At 41.2% G+C, this 25,873-nt stretch overlaps 1 protein-coding gene across 1 annotated transcript; it reads right to left on the reverse strand.

Annotated features, from left to right (window-relative positions):
* Window positions 1-20,921: 20,921 nt before the first annotated feature.
* Window positions 20,922-25,135, reverse strand: FGF4 (fibroblast growth factor 4). The gene is made up of 3 exons (XM_007067945.3): window positions 24,798-25,135; window positions 23,245-23,348; window positions 20,922-21,119 (listed from the first exon to the last, which is right to left on the reverse strand). The coding sequence occupies exons 1-3, from the start codon at window positions 25,105-25,107 to the stop codon at window positions 20,943-20,945; spliced, it is 591 nt and encodes a 196-aa protein (XP_007068007.1). The 5' UTR covers window positions 25,108-25,135; the 3' UTR covers window positions 20,922-20,942.
* Window positions 25,136-25,873: the final 738 nt, after the last annotated feature.

Here is a 25,873-nt window from a genome sequence, read left to right on the forward strand (position 1 = left end):
TAGCAGTTAACTTAATCTGCCACCACATTGCCTTTCACTTATAGGTCACTGGTAATCTGGTCGATGTATTTAGGGACAAACTGCATTACCATTTAATGGTTGTTCCGTGGTCTATGTGAAATATGTTGATGGCCTTAGCCCAGTTAACAGTATACAGGTGTTCACTTAAAAATGAAAATATCGTCATTACCATTTTGGTTGTCTGACTGTCTTTTCCTGGAGTTTTTCCTTCCTTCATTTGATAAACTGCATGTCAAACTTTGCTGATGAGGACCGGGAGTACGTGCTTGTTGATCTGTTGAAGTGTTGGTAGTGGGACATTTATTTGAGACACGAACAGTGTGGTGTAGAAATCTTTGCAGACCACTTCCATCCCTTTTCTGTCAATTACTGCTTTTCCATCCTTGTTCTTCAGTGCTATTATTGTCGACCTGTACAGCATCAATTCCCATTTGCATTTTTTGAGGCTTCTGAGATCTTCAGTTGTCTTTAAGAGCCTTTCATTTCGGTACTTCTCAAAGTCCTTCTTTAGTCTTCTTCTTAACAGCTTGCAGAGACGGGAGTACTCGAGTTTGTCACCATCATTTTGCTTCATATTCCTCCACTTCTCTAGCAAATTCCTTGTTTCCTCTGAGATTCTTCCCTTCGCGCTTTTCGGTTTTTCTTTCTCGGCTAATTTCATGCATTGCCTCAACTTATCAGAGAAGTTTTTATAGTCCTCATCACAGTTAACTATGAGACTCCAGTCTTCCTTGGAAATGTTCACTTTCTGGGTTGCCTCATTGAATATTTTCAGCCACTGTCTCTGATTTGCCATCTATAGTGCTTTCTTTTTCACCTTTACGTTGAAGTTGAGCCTCTCTCTGATCAAGTGATGGTCGCTATCGGTGCTGAATGATGACACTATTGAGATGTCTTGTACAATGCACCACTTATCGATTGGAATATAGTTGATCTCATTCTTGTTCTTCACATTGGGTGAGATCCATGTCCACGTTCTCTTGGCCTTCTTAAACCAGGTGTTACCAATTAACATTTCTTTTGTCTCCACCAGATTTGCCAGTCTCTCGCCTTGTAAATTCCATTCGCCGATATCATACCTTCAAATGAACTTTTTGCCTTCTTTCCCTCTTCTGACCTTGGCATTGAAGTCTCCTATTGCAATTGTATATGTGGATTTTTGAATGAGGGTTTCCTTCAGCTCCTGATAGAATTCTGCCATATCATCGTCTTCACTTGTGCTTGTGGGAATGTAAATAATCTTGAGGGTGCTATTCTTCTTCAGTTGGAGGTATAGCACTCCAATGTGTGATGACTTGAACTTGCAGGAGATGATTTTTGAATATCATTCCTTGTTCATGATAAAACTGATTTTTCCAACAGTTCTCACTCCCTCTCCTTTTCCCAAAATGATGGTGCTTCTGCGTCTCCACTTCATTTCCATCTCCTTTCTTTGTCGTGTTTTACAGAAACCAAGGACATCGCAGGCTGTCCTTGCCTTTTCCTCCATTAGATGGTTGATCGAGTCATCAGTGTCCTGCAGTTGTAGGTACACACTGAAATGGCAGTGATTTTTTTGGCCCCTGAGATTCTTAGCAGCGTCTTTGTCAATCAAACTCCACACCACCGCTGTAAAGTGGATCAAGAGACGTGCAAGGAACTGGGGCCCATTTATTCATTTTAGCTTTTTCTTCAGCCACCCACTGGCTATGCTGTCAGTGGCATATTTACCTCGTCAACTTAGCTAGCACCCAACCTCAAGATGGAGGACAACTGTCCCCTCCCTGGGTTGGCAGTCTGACACCTTAATAGCATGGTAGGGTCTACTGGAGAATACACTCCATCATCATCACTGTCAGACAATTCAGGGTCACCACTGTGCCGATTTGAGGCGTTGAGGTAGGATTTTGCAGCAACCAAAAATGATAAGAGCGAGGCCAAGACCTCTGGAAAACCCTTGCTTGGAAGTTTAGTCATTACTTTGAAATGCAGAAGATACCAGCCATCTGGAAGGAGTCTAACACCATTTTGCTGTACAAGAAGGCTGATCATGAAGATCTAAAGAACTATCATCCAATATGCCTGCTCTCACATGTCTACAAGCTATTCACCAAAATAATAACAAACTGACTCTCACAGAGACTGGACGAGCAGCAGCCGAGAGAGCAGGCAGGTTTTCAAAGGAATTTCAGCACAATGGACCAATATCTTCACTCTAAACCAGCTATTGGAGCACTCAAGGGAATACGAATTCCCTTTATGCATTGCCTTCGTCGACTATGAAAAAGCATTCGACAGCACAGAGATCAATGCAGTGCTGAAAGCTCTTACAGAGCAGGGCATTAACACAGACTACATCAAACTACTAAAGGAAGCAAACTCTGACTGCACTACAGCTATAACTCTGCTTGACACTCCCCTTCACATCCCAGTCAAAAAAAGTATGAAGTAAGGAGACACGGTTTCACCGAAACTCTTCACAGCCTGACTTGAAATGGTAATGAGGTGGATGAACTGGAAGGGTGGAGTCAGCATCAACAGAGAGCAGTTAAACCACCTCAGATTCACAGATGATATTGTGTTGATTGCCTAAAACACTATCAAACTACAGAAAATGCTGTGAGAACTCGACACAAAAAGCAGCCAAGTCGGAATGAAAATGAACCACTCTAAAATGAAATTTGTGTGGTCTGATGCCTTGCCAAAGGCCCAAATAATAGTCAAGGGAGAACAGATAGAAGAATACATCTATTTGGGCCAAGGAATTAAAATGCGCCATGATCAGGAAGGTGAACTCTTGTGAAGAAAGAAAGCTGGTTGGCGCGCATTCAGTTCTATCAAGGATGTTCTCCAAGAAAAAATCAACAAGGCAACACACGCCAACCTCTTCAACTCAATAGTACTGCCGGCAATGTTGTACGGCAGCAAAACATGGGCGTTGACAAAGATAGAGGAGCAACAACTGTCTGTCACAGAGAGGGCAATGGAAAGAAGAATTCTAGGGACTTCAATCTGTGACCAAGTCGCCAATGAAGTGATCAGACAGCAGAATGTAATGCAGGACATCGTTGTTGAAAGCAGGTTCAGTAAAATGCAATGGGCCGGGCATATAGCTAGGCTCACTGATTATCAATGGACTACAGTTGTAACTGAGTAGTATCCACGGGAACTGAAATGACCACTCGGCCAACCTCCAAAAAGATGGGAAGATTTTATCGTGAAAAGGCATGGCTGCTCATGGAGAAGGAAGGCCAGGATAAGAGAAGAATGGAAGACGTGTTGTGATTAGTGCAATCTATATGAGGGCTGAAGAACTGATCGATCAAGGTGATCAAGGTGATCACCATTACTTTGTTGGGAGACTCAGCAAAAAGGACTTGGAGCTATTGATTCACCTGCAAAGGTGGTATCATCCTCCAGATCAGAGGTGAGGCATATTGGTCAGCCAGTAATGCTGCACCTCCCTCATGCATAAACAGAAGATTTTGATGTTACAATTGATTATTATAACTCTGGATATTTGTGTTATTTGTCCAAATGTCCATTCACTTAATGTCCTTTTAAAACATACAAAAATGGGAGAATCTTCCTCTTCCCCTTTCTCTTTATTCTCTAGTTTCCAAAGGGTATTTTACAAACAACAGGGAAGGACTTACTCTTATGATTAGGTGGAGTCTGAAAGAGTCATGTCCCTAGGACCCAAGCCCATCTATCTCCCTGTTCAGTGGCCAAGCAGAGAAAGAGATCTCTCTTGATTATGGCTATCTTCTCTAGACTTTTTCTTATATAGATCCTTCCTGAAGAAAACCTTAAACTGAAATCTCAGTGTGAGCTTGCATTGCTATTTTCAGCTTGCCTTTTCCAGTTAGCAACCCATGCCATACACAGCATTCCACCTACCTTATTTTGGCTGTTATTTGTTCAGCTGACATTTAATAAATTAAATCAATGTCTTACCAAACACATGTATCCGGGTAGAATTAGTATAGCCTAAATTGTGACATTATAGCACAGCTCTGGGTAGGGTGGGGAGCTGCCTCACCCCAAAGGGGAATGCAGCCTCCTATCTTCATGCACCTGGCTTGTTTTGTGGCTGATGCAAAGAGAATCATGGGACCATAAGTTCATCTCCCCTCTAATACCTTTGGCATGGATTGTACCTCTGGGGTGCCTTAGGAGAGCAATCCTTTCCCTCCCCTGACTGCAGGGACCACTACTGCCCTTACCCTTGTATAGGGCATGCAAGTGGGCAGAAGACTCCTCCCACACACATACATGTGCACAACATACACCCATGAAAGGACAAAGGTCACATTTGTCCTTACTTGGGGCTAGAACGGCAAAGAATACATGTGGGAGAAATGTGCTGGGAACATTTCCATGCCAATAACTGATTCAGGACCTTACCCAAAACCCGTTGAAGTCAGTAGAAATTTTCCCATTCACTTCAATAAAGCTGAATCAGATCTGTAATATAAGGTTGTATCTGAATATATGTCATTCGACCTATGTGAGCATCCTTCAAATTATCAGACATGCCAGATTCTTGTTTTGCTCAAGTACTGTATTAGTATAAGATCTCCATAAAAGACCTTTAGTCCTCAAGGCAAACAAACCATTGTGCCAAAGGCTGCTTTTCCTAATGGATGCTCAGAAGTATTTACTAGGTGGGAGAGCTAAGCAGTGAGTGTTTGCTTTCTGCTTTCTGTATGTCTGAGGGGACACTGCTAAAGAGTCAGGAACAAATTATGTGTGGACCTCAGCATCTCTGCTGTGATTGGTATTTGCCTGTGCAACTGATGTTCCTAATTCAATTATCAGGAATATATTCATTTTACAAATGAATAGGGATCACCTTCCTAAAATTTCTCTAGCCAGCAAAAAGGGAATATTTGTTACCAACTGTTGTTTGTGGGATACACAACTAAATTTCACTAAGTTTTCTAATCACCAGCACTATTGCAATAATCTATCTATTGAAGCCTAAATCAGCCTTTCTGATTACTCCAATTATTTTACAAATGGATTACAGTTGGGGAAAATAATCTGAGTGATTTATTTATGAAACTGGGAAAGTCACAGAAAATTCCTGTTCACTTCATGAGTTGTGTACTGGTAAACTGCATTCTAGACTTGCCATATCTTTCAGATGAAATCATAAAATGAGTTACTTTCAAAATCTCCTACATAGAACTCCCTCATCTACAACCTAAATTCTATTTAAAATAGAACCAAAATGGAATGATTTAGTAGATTTTCCTTAAGTATCATTATTTTGAAGTAAAGTTCTAACATAGTCCTTCCAGTGAGATTTAATAAGATTACTATTAAATGTCAATACACTAATAATTATAGAAAATATAATTACTGGTCATTAGCAGCTATGCTAGTATAAGTATGTATTCTTTGATGGTGTTTTAAATGATCCTTTGGTACTGAATCAAAAATGATCCTTGCAAAATCTATATTAAATGTGTATTTGTGACTCTCAGTTATACATTCAATCATTTAGTCATTTGTATGTTCCTTACTGCATTACCACTATTTGCACAAGAAATTGTACTTGATCCTTTTTTTCCCTGATCACATGTAAAGATGACATCATTATCTTAACGTTGGGCTTGATCCTTCAAAAGGAACTGCCTGGGTAGATACTTGATAGATATAGATCTTTTCTGGAATCAATAGAGCATCCATGTAGGTACAGGTCTTTATGGGCAGAATCAAGGCATCATGTGTATGGTGCTCCTGAATGATAGATTAGATGGGCCAGTAAGTGTACGTGTTTGTAGCCTTTCATACATCCCCCCCTTATTTAACTACATAGGGGTTTAAGCAATGAACAAATAAATTAATGTAAGTAAGTTTTGTGACCCCAGGACACTCCAAAGCTATAAAAGAAAAATACAGTCTAGAGAATGGAGAAAAGCCTTGTGCATAAAGCTGGTAAACTTTGAGGAGATATGCAATTACATATTTAAGTCAAGGTTAGGTCCTTATGCTAGACTCTTCCAGGAGATACCATCCCAGAGAAGCACTTCTTGTAGGTTCGTAGCAGTACACAGTATTTGTATTTCGCATATACTTGTTACTCCACAAAAGTAAGAACCCAATACATTAAATGTTTTGCCTCCACAAACTGACAAACCTGAGATATTAAAGTGTAGAAAGTGTTCTTAGAAGTAGCTGTCCTTCCTTAGTTTCACCAGTATTGACTCCATTCCTAAGCAAGGATTTTGCATCCACTCCCCTTTCCGTCCTATTAGTCACGGCCTTTTGTAGTGTGAAAACAAATGCATTAAAGGTGAGATTCACCCATACAGAGGACCTGTACAAAGTCTATGCACCACTGAAATCCCATTTATGGTGGGTCTTAAGTGATGCATACGCCTTACACTGGTCCTCTGCACAGGCGTTAATTTCACTTAAATGAAAACCTCATGAAGGCATTGTGTTGCAGAACTTACCTTTGCTATAAGTTGGGCTATTACTCATAGAATCTCCGGGTTGGGAGGGACCTCAGGAGGTCATCTAGTCCAACCCCCTGCTCAAAGCAGGACCAGTCCCCAATCTTTGCCCCAGATTCCTAAATGGACCCCTCAAGGATTGAACTCAGACCCTGGGTTTAGCAGGCCAATGCTCAAACCACTGAGCTATCCCTCCCCCATCCTCCATTTAACAAACACTTCTCTGGGCAGAAGTGAAAATAAAAACTTTTCACGACAATAGATTCTTCCCTTCTGTGACATCCCCACTTCTTTGGGAAATGAAAAATAATAATTCCCTAACCAGATGAGACCCACCCCCATCCCATAGGACAAGGGCAAGATGGTTCGTGCTAACCCTGCCCCTTAGCCAGCTACCCCTGAAGGATTCAGTTCTGAACCATACCCAACACCGGCCTGCTGAGGAAGCTGGCACTCTGGGTTCCCGCCATGAGCTTGCACTGCAGCAGGGCTAGTGGCCTTTGCAGACTTGCTGGTTTTAAAAAGGCCTGCAGTAGAAATTCTGTGACTCCTCTGTGAAATTTTACAAATTGGCTGTGTCTAATCTGTGCTTGTAAAAATCACCATAACAAAGCCCTGCCTGTTTATACCTAGCCATAAGCTTAGGCATAGCCATCATACAGAGTTTATTTCCTTCACCTGTTGACACTCTACCACTTGGCATCTACTACTGTGTATTAACTGATCATTCAAGCAATCAATAAAAGGAGGTCTATTAAGGGCTTTGGGCCTTTTGTTAGGGGTGACTGAGAACTTTAGTGGAAAAGTTAAGAGAAATTCCATTATATATTGTATCCCATTGATATGACCCCAAGAATTATTCTCTTGTTTATAAATCACTTAAGGAACAGTTAATTAATAAGAACAGATTTTTAAGGCAGAAGAGGTCATATGTAGCTGAAACATTGTTCTTTTGTCAGCAGTTACACTAGACAGGTGAAACAGAAAGGTAGAGATTATGAAACTGAGCTCCTGTCAAGTGTTTAGCATTAAATTCTAAATTGATACACAGCACTATACAAAGTGCAGTCTCCTGTACACCAGCTTCATGTCCAGCCAGTTTATGTCTTATGGTCTCTGAGGGCCTTAGCAGTTCAGTTACTCTCTTAGGAAAGGATATATCTGGGGTGAATTTTGATCAGTCTCTTGTTACCTTGTTCATTTGAAACAGGTACAGTAATTTAACATTGTGAAATGTTTGGGAATACCTTAGCGTTGATATTAAGGTGAGGTTTTGGACATAGATTCCGCTCTATATTGTAGGTGAAGGAAGACTTTGAGAACTTTTGGAAAGAAAAGCTCTTCTAAACAGCTGAATCACACAAAAGCCTCAGGACATGCAAGCAGGAATTGACGCAGTATAGACTGAGCATAACAGCATTGAAGAACAAGGACGGAGAGACAGTAATCGACAGAGCAAGGATGGAGGAGGTCTGCAAGGACTTCTGTACAGAACTGTTCAAATCAAGAATCAACATCCCTTTCCCAGTGCTGCAAGAGTCAGAAGAACGCGTCCCCCCAGTAATCGTCAGTGAAGTCTGAAGCGCACTCTACCAGATGAAGAAGGGAAAAGCTCCTGGCAAAGATGGAAATACGTCAGAAATGATTTCTGCATGAGCCAAAAAACTTTGGAAGGCCCTCGCTTTAAGTTGTAGTCGATATCTTGGAGAAGGAAAAATACCATCAAGCTGGAAGGAGTCGAATACCATCTTGCTGCACAAGAAGGGCAATTGAGAAAATCTTAAGAACTACCGCCCTATATGCCTGCTCTCTCACATCTACAAGCTCTTTACAAAGGTGATAATGAACCAACTCTCGCAGAGTCTGGATGAACAACAGCCGAGAGAGCAGGCAGGGTTTCGAAGAAATTTCAGCATGATCAACCATACATTTAGCCTTAGCCAGCTCCTAGAAAGAGTGAGGGAATACAAACTCCCGCTGTGCATTGCTTTCGTCGACTATGAAAAGGCCTTTGATAGCGTCGAGTTTAATGCAATATTAAAGGCACTCGCAGAGCAGGGCATTAACACGCAGTACATCAGTTTGTTGAAGGAAGCGAATACTGGATGTACAACAGACATTACTCTCCTCGAAACTCCCCTCCGCATCCCAATTGAGAAAGGAGTAAAGCCAGGAGATACATTTTCACTGAAACTATTCACCGCCTGCCTTGAAATGGTTATAAACAAGATCAATTGGAGGAGTGGTGTCAACATAAACAGAGAACTATTATCCCATCTCAGATTCGCAGACAATATCGTACTAATTGCCGAAAGCACCAACCAACTGCAGAGCATGCTACGAAGACTCGACAAGAAAAGCAGTCAGGTCGGCCTGAAAATGATCAACTGCAAAACAAAATACATGCGATCAGACGTCTTACGAAAAGCCCGAATAACAGTAACAGGAGAAGAAATCGAAGAAGTGGAACAGTACATATATTTGGGCCAAGAAGTTAATATGCGCCAAGACCTGAATGGAGAACTCTTGCGAAGGATTCGGGCAGGACGGTGTGCACTTAATTCCATGAAGGATGTCCTCAAAGGAAAAATCGACAAGACCACATGTACAAATGTCTTCAATTCAACAGTGCTGCCAGCCATGCTGTATGGCTGTGAAATGTGGGCACTGACAAAGAGAGAAGAACAGCAGCTGTCGGTAGCTGAAAGGGCAATGGAAGGAGCTATGTTGGGAATTTCCCTTCTGGATCGCATCCCAAATGAAATGATCAGAGAACGCAACGGTGTGAAAGATATTGTCATGGAAAGCAGACATAACAAGATGTGATGGGCTGGCCACACAGCACGGCTCATGGACAATAGGTGGACAGCAATCATTGCTGAGTGGTACCCGTGAGAAAAGAAAAGACCACCCAGTCGGCCTCCAAGAAGATGGGAAAATGACATTGTTAAATGTTTCAGACAAACATGGAAAAGAAAGGCAAGAGTGCGAGAAAAATGGTGGACGTGTTGTGATCAGCGTAGTCTTAAGAACAGCTGAAGACTGATCCATCCAGGTGATCAAGGTGTGATTATAGGTGGAGCTGGTAGCACCACCTATAGTAAAAGTTGCCTGATACTTCCCATTGAAAGACCCTGTTTTCAGTTGCTTACAACTTTGCCTGGATTTGGGTGGAAATTTGTCATACTGGATGTCTGCCTCAGTTTTTTGTTTTGTTTCAAGAAAAATGCTTCAGGCATTTCTGAGACTGAGGCTAGGGGAAAAAGCATTGTTTTACCCATGAAAAAAAAAATTCTGACAGCCATTTCATTGAGAAGCTCTAGAGCAGGGGTGGGCAACCTGCGATGCGGGTTGGTTGCCGCTTCCCGCAGCTCCCATTGGCCGGGAACAGTGAACCGCAGCCACTGGGAGATGTGGGCAGCCATACCTGCTGACAGTCAATGTAAACAAACTGTCTCGCGGCCCACCAGCGAATCACCCTGACTGGCTGCAGGTTGCCCACCACTGCTCTAGAGCCTGTACCCTTTGGAGCAGGAACAGGCAATTTGTCAGGAAGCTCACTCTGGTGTCAGGGATGTAGTTTTTGCTATCCCTGTTTAAATCTGCATAAACTTGGCCAAATTATGAACCTTTGAAAAAATCTCAGTTCAGACATGCTCTGTAGAGACTTGGGAGCTAAATTCCCTGAAGAGTCCATCTGTACTGGGCATGCTCCTTCCCAGGGCTAGAGGGGCTGAGAAGGACTTTCCCTGCCACTAGCCCTTCAAGATGCAGGGGGCCACCATGCACAGGAAGTGATAGCAGGGAGCCTGTCACTGCTCCCCCTGCTGGCCCTCAGGCAGTGTGGAGGAGGAAGCAAATGCAGAGAGGACAAGAACTGGACTGGAGGGAAGGGTTGAGGGAGTAGATTGGGAAAAGGAACTTGAGGGAGGGAAACTGGATGAGAAAGGAGATTGGGACTGGGAACTGGGGGACAGGGGGGAAATAGGAGCAGGGAGACTGGGACTAGTTGGGGGAGACTGGGAGTTGGTGAGGGGGACCGGGAGCCAGTATTAGGGGAAGACTGACATCAGATGAGGAGCCAAGGAGTGGGAGACTGGGACTGTCTGGGCAAGGAATCTGGGGTCGAGACTAGGCTTGGGAGCCATAGCTGGGGATGGACTGAGATGGGACAGGGAGGCTGTTGTCTATAGGACCCCCATTTCATTTATTAGCAAACCTGGAATATGTGCAGTGAATGAGGCAGGGGATCTGGCAGGAAGATAAAGAATGGCTTCATGGTTAAGGAAGGTGAATGCTGCCCTGGAAAGTTTGATTCTGTTCTTGACTCTGCCAGAGTTCCTATGTGCGTAATTTTTCACAGGTGGTCACTAATTGTATGTTCCTCATTTTCTGGATGCCTGACTTGAGACCCTGGGGTCTGATTAGCAGAAATGCTGAGCTCTCACAGCTGCAGCTGAAGTCAATGGGAGCTGTGCTTTGAATGTATAAAGTGTGTATAATGCTAAGTACTCTGAAAAAATCATGTCCTTAGAGTCTCAAACTGGGCACCTAAAATGAGTGGACACTTCCGACTTGAATGTTTCTATGCCTCTGTTTCTCATCTGTAAAATGTGCCCCCCCCTTTACCTCACCAGGGTGTTGTGAAAATAAATTCATTACTGTTTTTGAAGTACTCAGATATTATAGTGATGAGTGCCATAGATAGCTCATGAAGAAATTAATAATTCTACCTTCAGAGCAAGGTTCGAATAATGCGCTGTAAGTGAGGCCTGGGATCACTGGTTTAACAATGAAGATAAAATAAAATCTTAAGTATCTGCTCATTTAGTGAGCACGCTCCATCCTGTACAATGAATTAGGAAGGAGTCCTGTAAAGAAAAAAAGTGATCATGTGATTAAAGACTCCTAATGCATGCCCACAAAAAAGGCAGATTTAAATTGCATGGGCAACATAAATTCTGGCATTTCCTCACATTTGAGTGCTGGACTTTGTAACCTTAATGTTCCTTTAATACTTTTTTTGTATGTAACATTATTTTGTATTACTAATCATCCAGTATTCTACTGTCAGTACATGCACAAGTGATCCAAGCACCATTTTTTATCTCCCCCCATGCTTTATTGACCTTTGTTGTCTCTCATTCACACTATCTCATACAGGTTAAAGAAAGTGATTTAGTGATGTTTGTACCAATTAACATATTCCAGTTTCAAACTGGTGGTTAATCAGGTTACCTCTGAAGTACAAATCAACTCTTCATCAGTTTAAAGGTTTTTGGAAAGTGTCAAAGCCACTTGACAAAATGCTTTGGCTTCTGGTGAGCTACTGTTTACATCCTTTTGCATTAACTCCACAGCTACATCTGTTTGCTTCCAGTGGCTTCCAGAAATGTATTTGGGAATGTTAGCCAATGGTCAATACAGCTGTTTAATATCAATCATGCGACTGTAAAAGAGTAGGAGCTCTAGAACCACCATTGGGAATATTTTTAATGCCAGTCCCCTTGTAGTATAGATGGAGAATCTAAGAGTGTTTGGAATCCCAAAGGAAACTGGTTGCAACACTCTTGAATGAGGGTATTGAAAGAAATGTACCCTATCACAGCTCTAACTGAAAGAAGCTCAGCAGATTAGTAAATTTATGTGTGTGCATCACCCTCTGTGTTGATTATTTTGTTCCACAACCTTATTTTGTAGTCCTCTGTTTCACTCTTCCGGCTACTCAACTGACTCCTTGAACTGGGCCTTTCTCCCAGTGATGAGTCAGACTTGCCTGTGGGCTGGACCACAATGGTTTGTATCTAAATGACATGATCAACTGTTTTGCCTCCATAGGAACTAGCCTACTCTACCACGGAGCCACTGCCAAGACTGCTTCAGTGCTTCCTTTAATATTAATCCTACTAACCCGATGCAGTCTCCAGTGGTTCCAGTCCTCAGACCTCCTCCAGCTTTTAGGCCTCCTCCAGCCCTCACCGGGATGGGAACACACTGATAGGGAGGACATGCATTGCAAATATTTCTCCAGTGGGAAGGCTACTTGGTGCTGCAGCTAAGGGCTTGTTTTTGTGGGAAGTCATACCAGGATAAGCGACAATGTGAATATAAACCAATATAGTTATGTCAGTATAACTCTCGTATGTGCACTCTTATTCCAGAATAAGAATGCTTTTTTTAGGTTTAGCTTGGATGTCACTTTGGAAGGGGTTTAAGCTAAAGTGAAAAAAGCCATTCTTATTCTGGAATGAGAGTGTCCACACTGGGAGTTACATTGGTATAACTATATAAATTTAACTATACAAGTATAATTATGCTGAAATAACCAGTAAAACTTTCCCATGTAGACAAGCCCTGATTCAGAATGAAATGAGGGGGAGCTGTGAAGCAGGGCAGAGACCAGGAGAAGAGGTGTCCAAGGGAGAAACTCAATTTTGTGTGGTGTCCTCAGATTTTTCTTAACTGAAATATTCTGAAACCATTTTAAGGCCAATGGAAATGTAACCCCTTCTCTTACCTCTTTCTATTAGTCTTATTTTCCAGCTTCCCTGAAAAATCCTGCCCTGCCCAGTATTTGAATCAATTCTTGTATGGCAATGCCTCCTGGCTGTCTGTTTCTGTGTTGCTCAAAAGCTTCTCTCTTTCACCAACAGAACTTGGTCCAATAAAATACATTACCTCACCCACCTTCTCCTTCTGGTTCAAAGAGGGCTGTTTTTGACAGGAAGAATATTTCCTATCTCATCCATGTTGTCTCCTCTGGTTTCTTCTGTTGTGTGTCTTCCCCCTCTATCCCCCTCCCCTTCTTTCACCCTGGTTGCCTTTTTCTGCCTCCTCAGTGTGTTTCCTTTTCTTCATTCTTTGTCACCCTTTCTGACTCCCTTTCTTTTGTGCTCCTCTCCTATATTGTACCCACATTTTCACTACCCTTTCCTTATCTTCCCTGGTTACCTGTGACCTCCATTGACCCCCTTCCTCTATGTCCCATTCTCTTCCTTGTCCTCTGCCTCTCCCTTTCCTCTTACTCCCTGTCCTTGTTTCATCTCTCCTTCCACATCCCTGGACAAATCATTTCTGTTGCTGGGCTATGTGACTTCCATTGTACCAGTCAGCTATAAGATATGAGAAGTAAGGGCAGATATTATACATATTGCATATTATAGCAATATGTATATGTATAGCCCCCGGAACTTTCAACTGAAGATTTGTATTCTTCATGCGTAGGCATGGGCCTGAGCCCAAATGACATATATGAAGACTCCCAAACTTTGCTGAAGGTAATATCAGGATCAGAGTGTTGCAGCTGTCTCCTTTATCTATAATGGATCAAAACAACACTCCAGATGCAAACCTTACAACACTGGTAGAAGTTTGCTTCTGGAACTGACCTCTAATTCTCAAGCACATCCCTGTTAATCAGAGTTGACACTGTTATCAAGATATGTTTATTCTCCTGCTAGTAGGACCATGTTTCCATCCTTCTTGAATCTCTGCACTAGCTTCCTAACTTTTTCCACATAAAGTTCAAGCTTCTTTTCAAGTTACTGTCTAAGCAGGGGTCGGCACCACCACGTTGCAGGATGGACATTGACAAAATTACCATACTTAGTGATGGACACTGGGTTGCCAACCCTCCAAGATTGTCCAGGAGTCTCCAGGAATTAAAGATTAATCTTTAATTAAAGATTATGTCATGTGATGAAATCTCCAGGAATACATCCAACCAAAATTGGCAACCCTACTACATTTGCACCCTATGCTTCCTTCCATTTCCGACAACCTGTTAAAACCTCTCTCCTGAATGCTCCTTTAGACTCTTTCACTCCCTCTTAATCTATGCAATGTACCCTCCCTCCTCTTCTTCAAGAAAACTCCACCTTCTCCCGAAGCATCCGATTATAAGGCCACATGTTGATGTGGGCTTCAGCCTGTGAGATGCTGAGCAACTCCTGCACCGTGTTGCATGGCCTCAACTCTCAGTGGTCTAAGGACTGATTCTACACCTTCTTTGGTCAATGACAAAATGTCCAGTGACCTTGCCCACACTAGACTTTTCCCCTGAAATTTCCCACCATTTCTACCTGGAGTGCAGCTACACTGATGTTAGCAATGTTGGGAGAAGTAGTGTAGACTGCTCTACACATAGGCTGCTCTACCAGAACTTTGTCATTGGTCACCATGTCATTTAGATCTTCTCTGAGCAGGAGCTTAGAGCGTATGGTGGTCAAGCCCCTGGCAGCCAGTCTACTGTAATGACTCAACCATTGTTAGCTCTGGTGGAAGCAATGGCGGGAGATTTTAAGGAGAAAAGGTCTAGTTAGAATCCCCACTGTGTCAGGAATGAGGACTTGCAAATGTTCCTTCCCAGTCTCCAGGCAGCCTATGCCTATGTGCACAGCTGAGTCACAGCAGGGCCGTCTGATTGACTACTCCACCTGATTAAGCCCAACACTCATAACTGATCTTTGGCTATTGAATGCACATGCCCACAACTGCAAGCTCTTCTGTGCCCGCCCTGCTTCTAGCTTTGCTCTAGCCCTGTACCTGCCTAGTTCACAGCCTCCTGTCCTGACCAGTCCACTCCAGCCCTCCTCTCCTGCTTGGTTGCTGACTCTGGCTGTGATCCTTGGCTCTGATTCCTGGTCCCAGACTCCAGCTCTGACCTTTGGTGCTGTTTAAGCCTCTGACTCCAGCTCTGACCACTGGGCCTGACCTTTCTTCCCCATCTCCTGATTCATGAGACACAGACTTTGGTGGGAGCACAATTAGACCAAAAAGTGGAAGGTGAGAGCGCTCATCTGCCAGACGGAACCTAAGCACACTGATCAGCAAGTCCATTATGTTTGTTCACTGGATCATATCTGCTTTCTGCACTCAAATTGTGATCAGTCTGGGGCAGGGACTTTTCATTTGCTCATTATACTTATTGGAAAGCATTACGTGTATTTGTAGTACTATGTAAATAAGAAATATAATCATGATAGTTATGTCCAGTTAAGAAGGTACATCTAGATTGAACAGTCAGAGCAAAACATGCTTGACAAGGGAACACTTGAGTATAGAACTATCTGTAGACATGTCTATGGGTTAAACGCTGACCACATTTAGAAGCCTGGGTATACAAATGCTCCCCACAGTAGGAGACACAAACACAGATCTGCAAAAAATGAAATGGCAGCATATCATTTAAATTCCCTTGACCTTGCAGCCCAGAGATCAGGTGTCTTTCATGCCCTTTTGTCCTGAGAAGAGTAAATTTGTGCTTGAGACTGTCAGTTAATTTAACTTATTGTCTTCATCCAATAAAAAGATATTACCTCCCGCACCTTGTCTGTCTTCATCTCAGTTGTTTACACAGTTACTTTTGAAGAGATATTCTTTGGGCACTAGTCTATTTCAGTTTTATGGTACTTAACCCCTCATCAATTTTGGATTCATTATTAGTAGTACTGTAAAGATGTGTGTGATTTTGAAAAAAATGTTCTCTCTGTATTGGACTAAAACACTGATTTTCAAAATTTCTAGCAAAACAAAATTTGTTGTTTTGGGTCAGTTGAAAAAATTTGTTTTGATAAAATTGAAACATTGACTTTTAAAATGTTATTTGTAGTATAATTTATAATATAGTATAGAGTAAAACATAATTTATACCTGAATATTTAGAAACAAAATATTGAAAATTCTGTTCTGATAAGGTTGGTGAATCAGCATTTTCTGATGGGAAACCTTTCCATTGGAAAAAATTCAGCTAGCTCTATCTAATCATTAGGTACAGTTTCATTTAGGTAGTTAAGCAGTAATTTCATTCATTTTTTCTAGTGTTGTTGATATTTATGTTTCATCATATTATGAGCTCCGTGGTCATAAATAGAGACTGTTACATAGTTTCATTCTCAGGTGGAACATAATTGATAATAGCTCAGGCATGCTGGTAACTTAAACAACTATAAGACCTAATCATGATAGCTATGTGTGTGTGTGTGTGTGTGTGTGTGTGTGTGTATGCGTGTGTGTCCTCTAGTTGTTTAAATAATATATTTAAACACACACTTTTGTTAATTACCAGTATGCCTGAGCTATTATCAATTACATTCTACTTGGGAATATATAGGCTTATTTTATGTAATGAGTGCTATCTTATTTATAGATCTGGGGGAAAAAATATTTGCAAACACTTGTTTGTATTTTTAAATATATTTGCTCCAGACGTATTCACATCACCTCTGCACTTACTTTCTTCAAACATTTGTGCAAAAAAGATTTACAAGCATGAATGCTAGTAGTAAGCGAACTCTAAGGTTGCATCTTTGCATGCTTATGGGAAACAAATTTTAAATTCTTGCAGGGAACATTCACTCCAGAAACCTGATTATAAGAGTTACACTTCTACACTCAGGAATAACACCATGCCTACAGTCTCGGTATGTATGCTTAGCTTTACACGTGGACATTAGTGGGACTAGTCACATGCTTGTTAAACACTGGATCAAGTCTTTGCAGGATTGGAGTGACTTTAGTTGTTCAACCACAACTAATGAACACAACTCAAATTCTGAATTTCAAATCCTGAGGTGTACACAAACTTCACAGTTATCCATAAAATATTATTAAATAACTAATAAATAATAGAAAATCAGGATCTGCTAATGTACATTCTTCAAATAGAAAAAGAAGTGGAAATTAATCAAATACCTCATTCATTGAGCTCTAATTATTTGGGTGAAACTGGCAGAAAAGGACTTCATCATACCTCACCAGTTAACATTACATCTGGGTGAAAAATCCATAACAAATATACATTCATTATATTTTGCCTCCTTTTCTCTTTCTGGACTGATCGTGATCTTCTCAAATATATTAGTTGTTTAAAATGGTCCACCAGATAATTCCTTGGTTTTTGATTTGCTTGAGAGCAATTCATTGGGAGTATGCAAGATTGAATATGTGAAACTCAGGCTATTTTGATTGGCCATGTAGGCCATGTAGGTCAGATGGTAAGTTTTTGCTTTCAGGTTGGATGAGTGTGGGTGAGTTACCTCCGGTTTTACACAGTTCTTAGTTAGACAAACTCCCATTGAAGTCAGTGGGTGTAGGATCAAACTTATATATTGCCCTTCTCATGGCAGATATATATATGTATATATGTATATATATACACACATACACACACACACAGACATTTTTTTCTGAGAAACTGAGTATAGATTAAAACGTGAGAGAAAAAAATAAACCAGAAGGAACCCTGCCAGATGAGCACCACTGAGTACTTGATTTCTAATAGTTCCCCCAATGGACATTACAATAAATGTTTGTAACAGCACAATGAACAGTTGCAAAGGAAAATAGGACCAGAGAATCTTAAATCAGTTATTTCATTGAAGCATGCCTGCCACAAGGAGTGACTATAGCATTCATTAAAGCCAGGTGAAAACCTATCAAGCATCACTCCTAGACAGACTAAGAGGCAGGGACTATGTTTTACCACAAGTCTGCATAAAACTAGCAAAATAAGGCTCCAGTTTCAATTTGGGTCTCTCGTGACTACTATTCTTGCTACTGTCATTAATAGTTTATATTTATTATTATGGATCTGGCTTGAATGCAAGTGTGCTCATTTAAAACCAGCTACAAGAACCTGGGCCTACTCAGACAAAATTCCCAGTGCCTTCAGTGACAGTTTTGCCTGAGGAAGGACTACAAAATTGGGCATGCTGGGAGCATCTGGCATAAAAACGTCTTGTAAATATTATTTGAAGGTGCCCATGTGTTTAAAAGAGAGGAATAATGTCTTGTCTTTCATAGGAGGAATGAAATCCATTCTAAATAACTTCAATCAGTTCTAGTGTAAACGTGTATCATTTATTATGCATTTAAATGTGCACAGCACATACACCACAATATTGAACAGCACCTGTATAAAACTACAGACAGATTCTGGTAAATGGTGAAAGCTCATACCATGTAACATCAATATAAAGATTTTACAACAATATTCGGAAGTTACAACAATTATCTCTGAATACATCTAGAGTGAGGCTGTCAGTTATGGATTTCAATGGAGTGAAAGGTGACACAGAAGAACCATTCTTCAGACAAATTCTTTGCAGTCTGATTTTGCTTTCTGAAACACGGAAGAATTGTGAGGTTTCAGAGGTAGTGGCGAAAGTTACATTGATGCAATGAGGAGTCCGGTGGCACCTTAAAAACTAACAAATGTATTTGGGCATAAGCTTTCGTTGGTAAAAAACCCGCTTCTTCAGATGTATGGAGTGAAAATTACAGAGGCAGGCATTATTGTCAATATAATAATGCCTGCCTCTGTAATTTTCACTCCATGCATCTGAAGAAGTGGGTTTTTTACCCACGAAAGCTTATGCCCAAATAAATTTGTTAGTCTTTAAGGTGTTACTGGACTCCTCATTGTTTTTGTGGATACAGACTAACACGGCTACCCCTCTGATACTTTACAATGATGATTACTCAAATATAGAAAACAGAGACAGTACAGAAAACCCCCAAATTGCAGAGAAATCCTTAGGCACCATGTTTCCTAGGTGCTTCATTAGGTTTGGCTTTGTTTTTTGTTTTTAATTTGGTTTTATTTTTGAACAGCAGCAGTAGATGGTTTAAAATCTGGTCCTGCTACACTCTGATCTCACTGAACTTTGGTGAGTAGCTTTACTTTTCAAGGTCATTTGTAAGTACAGTATATATGCAAGCATATGTGATTCTAGTGGAACAAAAACTTTTCATATAGGAATGTAGAAAGAAAAAATGCTGAACTCAAATTTTCTGCAGCCTTGGGACTTGTATATGTCCAAAAATGATTAGTTGAATTTGGAAGATTATCTATCTGTAAACATCCTGTAAGAGTATTAAACTTATTCACTAAACATTGTGATCAGGCCTGGTTTCAACTTAAGATCATGAAGTCTCACTTTTATAAAAAAAATTAAAAGTTTACCATCATTTCAGGGTCTCCTTTCTGCCCTCTTTCATGATCAAACCTGCCTTTTCCTTCGTTACTTTAGAGACATGGGTTACATTTGCAAAATATAGAAAGAAAAATATAGGGTTACTTGATGACCATATAGTGCTGCAGCCTGACAGCTGTCTGCAAATATTTTCACCATGATTATCCTTACTAAAAGTAAATCACTGGGTAAAGATAGCTCAAACGTGACAAGGCTCAAATAGGATGCAACTGACTCTATCTTAAATACTTCTGGCTACATATGGAAAAATAGAGATTTGGGATTGCAAAGATCCACCCCCTTCCTGGAATTATAATACTGAAGAGAAAAGTTTGCACCTTCTATGCAGATTTTGTTAGGAGACTGGCTTCAAGAATTAGTGAGGTAGAAATTAATTAACTTTGTCAGGGAATGAGACATAGAAAAGAGCAGCATATTTCTCCTTCCAAACACTGCATTTTATAAATAATATAGACCAGCTTTACTCACTTAAAACCACTCTGACTTCTATCTATAGAGCTTGGGTTTCTCAAGAACCAGAAAATGTGTTCTGATTATATATTTAAAAATTATGGGAGCAATAGGGTTTCATAGGCTTTGGAAAATAAGTGTAGTCTACAAATTTGAAGAAGGAATTTTGATTTGAATAAATAAACACGAGTTCATAGTAGCATATTTCACAGTGTTTGTTAGGGGAGGGGTTGACACACTTTTTAGACCTCATGTGCAAAGCAATCATATGTAATATTAGCTTTCTCTAAGGGTCACAAAAGAAATGATGCTCCTATTTATCTGAACAGAAAAAAAATGAGTTTATATAGTTGTTTAAGGGTCTCTACTGCCTAGTAGCTCTGCAAAGATTGACTGCAGGAAAGTTCAAAGTTCAGCACTGGCAGATCTAAAAACAGATTTGTGGGGTAGTACTTCAACACTGCACTTTCTGTACCAGAAGTAAACCGATACCATTTCAATTAAATAGCAACACTGCACAAAGGAGGTCAGACATTGTAAGTTCCTACAAGCTAGCATCAGAACTGAGAAAGGTTTGCACAGCTCATTTTCAAAGACTAAGACCTTATCTGGTGGTGGTGGGTTAAAAAATAAAACAAACAAATACGTGTACACCAACAAACACTGTACAACACACAAACAGTGCAAAACATTGTAATATAGGAATTGAATTTCACTTGTTTTAAAACACATAATAGCAGCACACCTGTGATAAATTTAAAAAAAGTTAAATAAACCACAAAGCAGAAGTCTTCTACAGTTGCACCATCAAATGAAATACCTTGGGTTGGGTTTTTTGTTTGTTTGTTTTTAGAAATAAAAAAAATCAGAACTATAAATAATTTTGTGGCAATATATACAGACTTAAATAATTAATTTAAATATCTTACACCTAGTCTTGCATAAAACTCTCCAATAAAAGTGCACCATGTTTTCCCCAAGCGTGGCTTGTCTCTTCCCCTGTGCTGAGGTAGGTCTGAAGGAAGATGGCTCAGATTCTAGGAAGAAAATGTGTCACTGTCATTGTGGGAGACACTTTGTTGCCTTTCTTTGTTCTTCCATTTTTGCTCAGAGCTATGTACATGCCAGGGTAAATCCTGGACTCGTAAGCATTGTAGTTGTTCGGCAGAAGAATCTCTTTGAATTTGCACTCATCATTGAAATGGGTCTGAAATGCAAAGGAGGAGGAAGGGGGGAGGAAATATTAAACATCAGGTGTGGAAATATTATTGCCAACAGGTGTAGGCCTGATCAAGGGAAATGCACAGCTGATTTTTCCCCCTAGTGATCTTTTGAAGAGATCATCCCATTGAGAAACCATGGATTCATCAAGGGTTTTAAAATCCAGATCAATCAGATATGTCCGAAGGGGATAAGAGCATCTAGTAGTCTGTCTACACAACCATGGAAATGTGTCACATTTTAACACACCTGGCAATGCAGCTTGTATAAATTTAAGGCCAAATTCTGTTGGTTTCCTCAGGTAGATCTATTCAATGGGACTTTGCCCGTCAGGATTTTGACTTTCAGACCTTACATTGAAGTCAGTGGAAGTTTTGCAGGATGTAACCTTCCTTCAAGTCACCTTATTTAAATAATAGGCCCATTGATCTTTCTGACATTAAATAGATTACATTTAATATATACAGAAATCCTTGGCTTCCAAAAACATTAGCTGCACCTCCAACAATACATTCTCTAGGATATTTCAGAGCTCAGGATCCTCTAAATATTGGCAAAATGTTTTGATAGGAAAGAAAGAAGAATTTTGAAGGTACCCAGAACATTTCAGAACTGACAGTATTTCCTCCTTAAAACTTGATCTTGAATGAGAAATTTGGATCCATTGATGCTAAGAGATCAGGAAAGCAAACTGATTTGAAGGGTAAGGCAAGGACACTCTTTCTTTGCAGGTGAAATAATTTCTTATGTGGATACAAAGGGAGGCAGGTGCTTTTCCTGGATACAGATACTAGGACAGTATTGGGCTGGCATTGATAGATACTAAAGTAACTAATGGGATTATATCTATTATTAATTTTAAGCACTAGTTTTTGTAAATAAGGGCTCGACCTGCTGGAGTTAAATCTGCACTGGAGATCAGAACACCCAGGGCACACAATGCAGCCAAGACGCCTGCTTGATGTCCCTATTAGAGATGATGACAGAGGAGCTGTTGTACTTTGAAGGCCTGATACTACTTCGACTGGAGTCAATAGCAAAATGGCCTCTTGACTGCACTGGTGCAGGATCAGGCCCTAAACCAGTTACTTTGTATATTCACATCCTCATTCAGGCAAAACATCCATTCACTTCAATTAGAGCTTTGCCGGAATTAGGGGGTGCAGGATTGGGCCCTTGTGTGACCAAAACTCCTTCAAAATGAGTGCGGAAAGACATGAAACAGAAAAGTCATTGATAGAGAAGTCAGTCTGAAAGCAGCATTCTACATACAGGATCATAGGACTGAAATGATGCTGGCCACAGAAACGTATACAAAGGGGAAGGCAACAAGCAGAGGGAAAGTTCTAAGTGACCTGAAACAAGACTTGTATTATTATTTTTAGCACCAAGTGGGTTTAAAAAGTGAAATCTTGTCCACTATTTATTCCCAAAATCCAATGCAAAAATGCTTTCATTCTGGCTGAACAGATCAAATTTGTTTTTAATAAGAGGGAGTTTTGCAGTGGGAGTTTTGATGACTGTCTATCTATCATCAGAGCAGAGTGTCAGTTCTGCAGCATTTACAAAGAGTGATCAGGGTAGGTATTGATTTGGGGTGTCATAAAAGATTACAAAAAACGCACGTGGGACTGGTCACAAATTGAAGTTCCCTCAGAGAAACTGAGCAGATATATATGCCTGATTGAAGCTGTTCCTATTTGGAGAGCTTTATTATTTATTTATTTTATATAATTAATTAATTAATTTATTATGCAGACTAGCTTGTGGTATTGCCCAACAAAACGATGACTGTGTTTGGGGATAAACTTGACAATATGGGTGGTCCCTGGCTGAGTGACTTTTACACCAGGAAGGATAGTAAGTACATCTAGTGGCTGGAAATGCAAAGAACGGCATTTACATGAAAGGCGCTACTGCAATAGCATCTCTGCACAGTACCCCTTCCATTCACAGTAAAACAGAGTGCTTCAAGAAGACCGTGACTTCGAAGAGCCATGCAGTGTAGGACTGGGGCTTGGGCGATTTAAACCCAAAACACCACAGGCGCTCTTCATGGGGGATTGATATGGTCATGTAGCCAGTCACTCAGTATCTCATCTGCTACTTACAGATCCATAGAGCTTGCCTTTGCTATTCATGGCTACGAAGAGTCCACTTTTAACACCAAATAGGCTCACCACTCCTCTTTCCACTGGAGAAATTTCAAGCAGACCTATGGTGAAAAACGATGCATATGGAGTCACACAGAATCTAGATACATGTATTAACCTTATCGTGGGTTCATTTAACACGAACAGTGGCCATATCAAACCTATTCCCTCCAATTAAGGCTAAATCGTGATTATTTGCCTAACATCACCCACATGCTTCTATACGTGACTTCACAGTTACTTTCTTGATGAAACAGTTCTGAAACTTTTCAAGATGATTATGTGGGTTAGGTTTCCCCCTGTGCTTTAAAGACTGAATCCCGCTCTCATTCAGTGGCTCGATAAAGTCGAATAAAACAGCTCTATCAAAAATAAAAACAACCCCGATATTTTAAACGGGAACGAGGAATCTCACTCATTGCTCAGTTTAAAATAAGTTTGTGGCAAATCAAACATTTGTCATCATGCTGTTTATAACCCCAAATCCTATTGTTTCAGTTGGGTATCAGATAAAGTCATGGGGCCAAAGGGTTAAGTCACTAACAGATGCTTTTCTATTGGACTGTGCTAACGCTTGAGAGTTGCTTTTGACTCAGGAATCCCAATTTACTGTTTGAAAACCTGGGGGTGGGGGAGGAACACCCTGCACGCTGTGGTGCTGAGCATCTAGATGCTGACGTGGGCAGAACACCTGATTATTTTCGACAGCAGGGAAAATATTGCTTTAAGCAATTCTATCCATACACAGGAGCCTCCTCCATAAATCGCTCTCACACAAGCAATCAGAGCCCTGCAGTGCCATTATTTTTAAAACAAGTCCTTGGGGGCGGAGGAAAGGACATGAACAAAAAGATTTCCCCTGATTGATTTCCAATGCTCATGCCGCTTAAGCATATACATGTGGACTTTCAAACCCAAGGCTCTGGGACTGCTGGCTAAGCACTTTTTTTTTTTACTTAGTAACCTGGTGTCTTCAGCAGGACCAATGCCACTGATCTGGGGGACTTGATAACCCAATTCAAACCTGATCTCGAGGAAGTCAGTCGATGCAGCTCGAGTTTGACCGTGCATTCTTAGGACCGACTTTCAGCTGACTTTGGAAAGCTTTCTGTAAGCCGCTCACAATACCTAGGTAACCAGCTGCAATAATAATTTTTCCCTCTAAAGGGGCCCTTGTGTGTTTCTGTGCAGAAGGCTCTAATGTACAAAGTGCAACACACGCTGGGAGAGCGAATCTATTTTCCGAACAGGGCACCAAGAAGGAAAAGTGTCAATACAGCCAAGTGCCCTTCAGCTGACTTCCACCTTTTCCAAAAACTACAGAGCCCCACAACTCTTCATTTGGTCCCTCTAAGAAGGGGAGTTTATGAAAGTCACCAGCTGAAATGTCAGGAATCAGGTGAGACGCACTTCGAAGTGCCAAAGCCCCCCTGTCATAAATCCCCTCCGCCCCCCGGGAAATTGACAAGGTGAGGGAAATTAAAAAAGAAGATGAAGCAGCAGCAACTTACTGTATCGATTTTCGTTGTGAATCCCGTTGATTCTGCCGTCTGGCAAGACTTGGATGTGAAACCCGATGCCTACGTTACAGTAGAGACGTCGCAGCCTCTTGATGCCCAGCAGATAGTCACTGTCCCGGCTGATCTCTTTCCTCTCCCCCGGGAGCCTGGCCATGGAGCGGGAGAAGAGAGTCTCCCAGCGCCACTCCAGGGTGTCGTTGTGCTGGGCAGAGAAAGGAACGCAGCGCACCACCCAAGGCGAAAGCAGTCCCAGGAGCAAGATTGGCAAGAAGGCCGAGGGGAGAGTCATCCTGATCAACATGGGCAGCACACGTGGTTAGAAGGGAGTCAATTGCTCTAAAAATACACTCGCCTCCGAGCTCCCACTTTATACTTAGATCAAAGAAAAAAAGGGAGACGAAGTAGCAAAGGAGGGATCCCAATAGCTCAGTCACCAAAGGAGCTGTGGTTTCCCTGGTCAGGTTGCATGGGGAAGAAATCCTGTGAGCAAGGGGAGGAAAAGCGGAGGGGGGGGGGGGGGGAATCGACTCAGCTGAATCTTATTCTGAACTTGATCTCAACTCCAGAAGTCTTGTCTGAAGTGTTGATCTTCTTCTATAGCTGCTCAGCCATAGCGCTTTAGCCCTAGCCACGATATTTATATATCCATGTGCGTTGGTACCTATTACATCACCACCTACTGCTCTTTGCTGCAGCGTTCAATCCAGTTCAACAGAAGTCAGATTATCACCCCCTAGATGCTAAACAACTTCGAATCGTGTCTTGAGGGGAGAGGAAGGGGGACTTTTTTTTTTCAACTAGCAGGAAAGGCCAACTTTAAAAAAGAAAATGTCACATTTTGCGTTCATCACACGCAGCCTTTCTTTCTTTCTTTCTTTCTTTCTTTCTTTCTTTCTTTCTTTCTTTCTTTCTTTCTTTCTTTCTTACAAATGCTAATGCAGGACACCAAAATCAAAGAATGCCCAACACGCTTTTCCCTCAACACAATGTCTGACTTTGTGGAAATCTGTGGAATTTCGGCTTTTGCTGTATCCAGGCGACATGGTTTACAGTTTACTGGATGCAAA

This window comes from Chelonia mydas, chromosome 6, assembly GCF_015237465.2.
Source record: "Chelonia mydas isolate rCheMyd1 chromosome 6, rCheMyd1.pri.v2, whole genome shotgun sequence".
NCBI lineage: Eukaryota > Metazoa > Chordata > Testudines > Cheloniidae > Chelonia > Chelonia mydas.

What these genes read in the sequence shown, in the direction of transcription:
- FGF4 (XM_007067945.3), bottom strand. Translation starts at nt 25,107, where the DNA reads ATGTTGATCAGGATGACTCTCCCCTCGGCCTTCTTGCCAATCTTGCTC. An exon ending in TCACAACGAAAATCGATACA is followed by an intron (nt 23,349 to 24,797) that starts GTAAGTTGCTGC and finishes TTTTCACCATAG; the next exon opens with GTCTGCTTGAAATTTCTCCA. An exon ending in AAGGCAAGCTCTATGGATCT is followed by an intron (nt 21,120 to 23,244) that starts GTAAGTAGCAGA and finishes TTTGCATTTCAG; the next exon opens with ACCCATTTCAATGATGAGTG.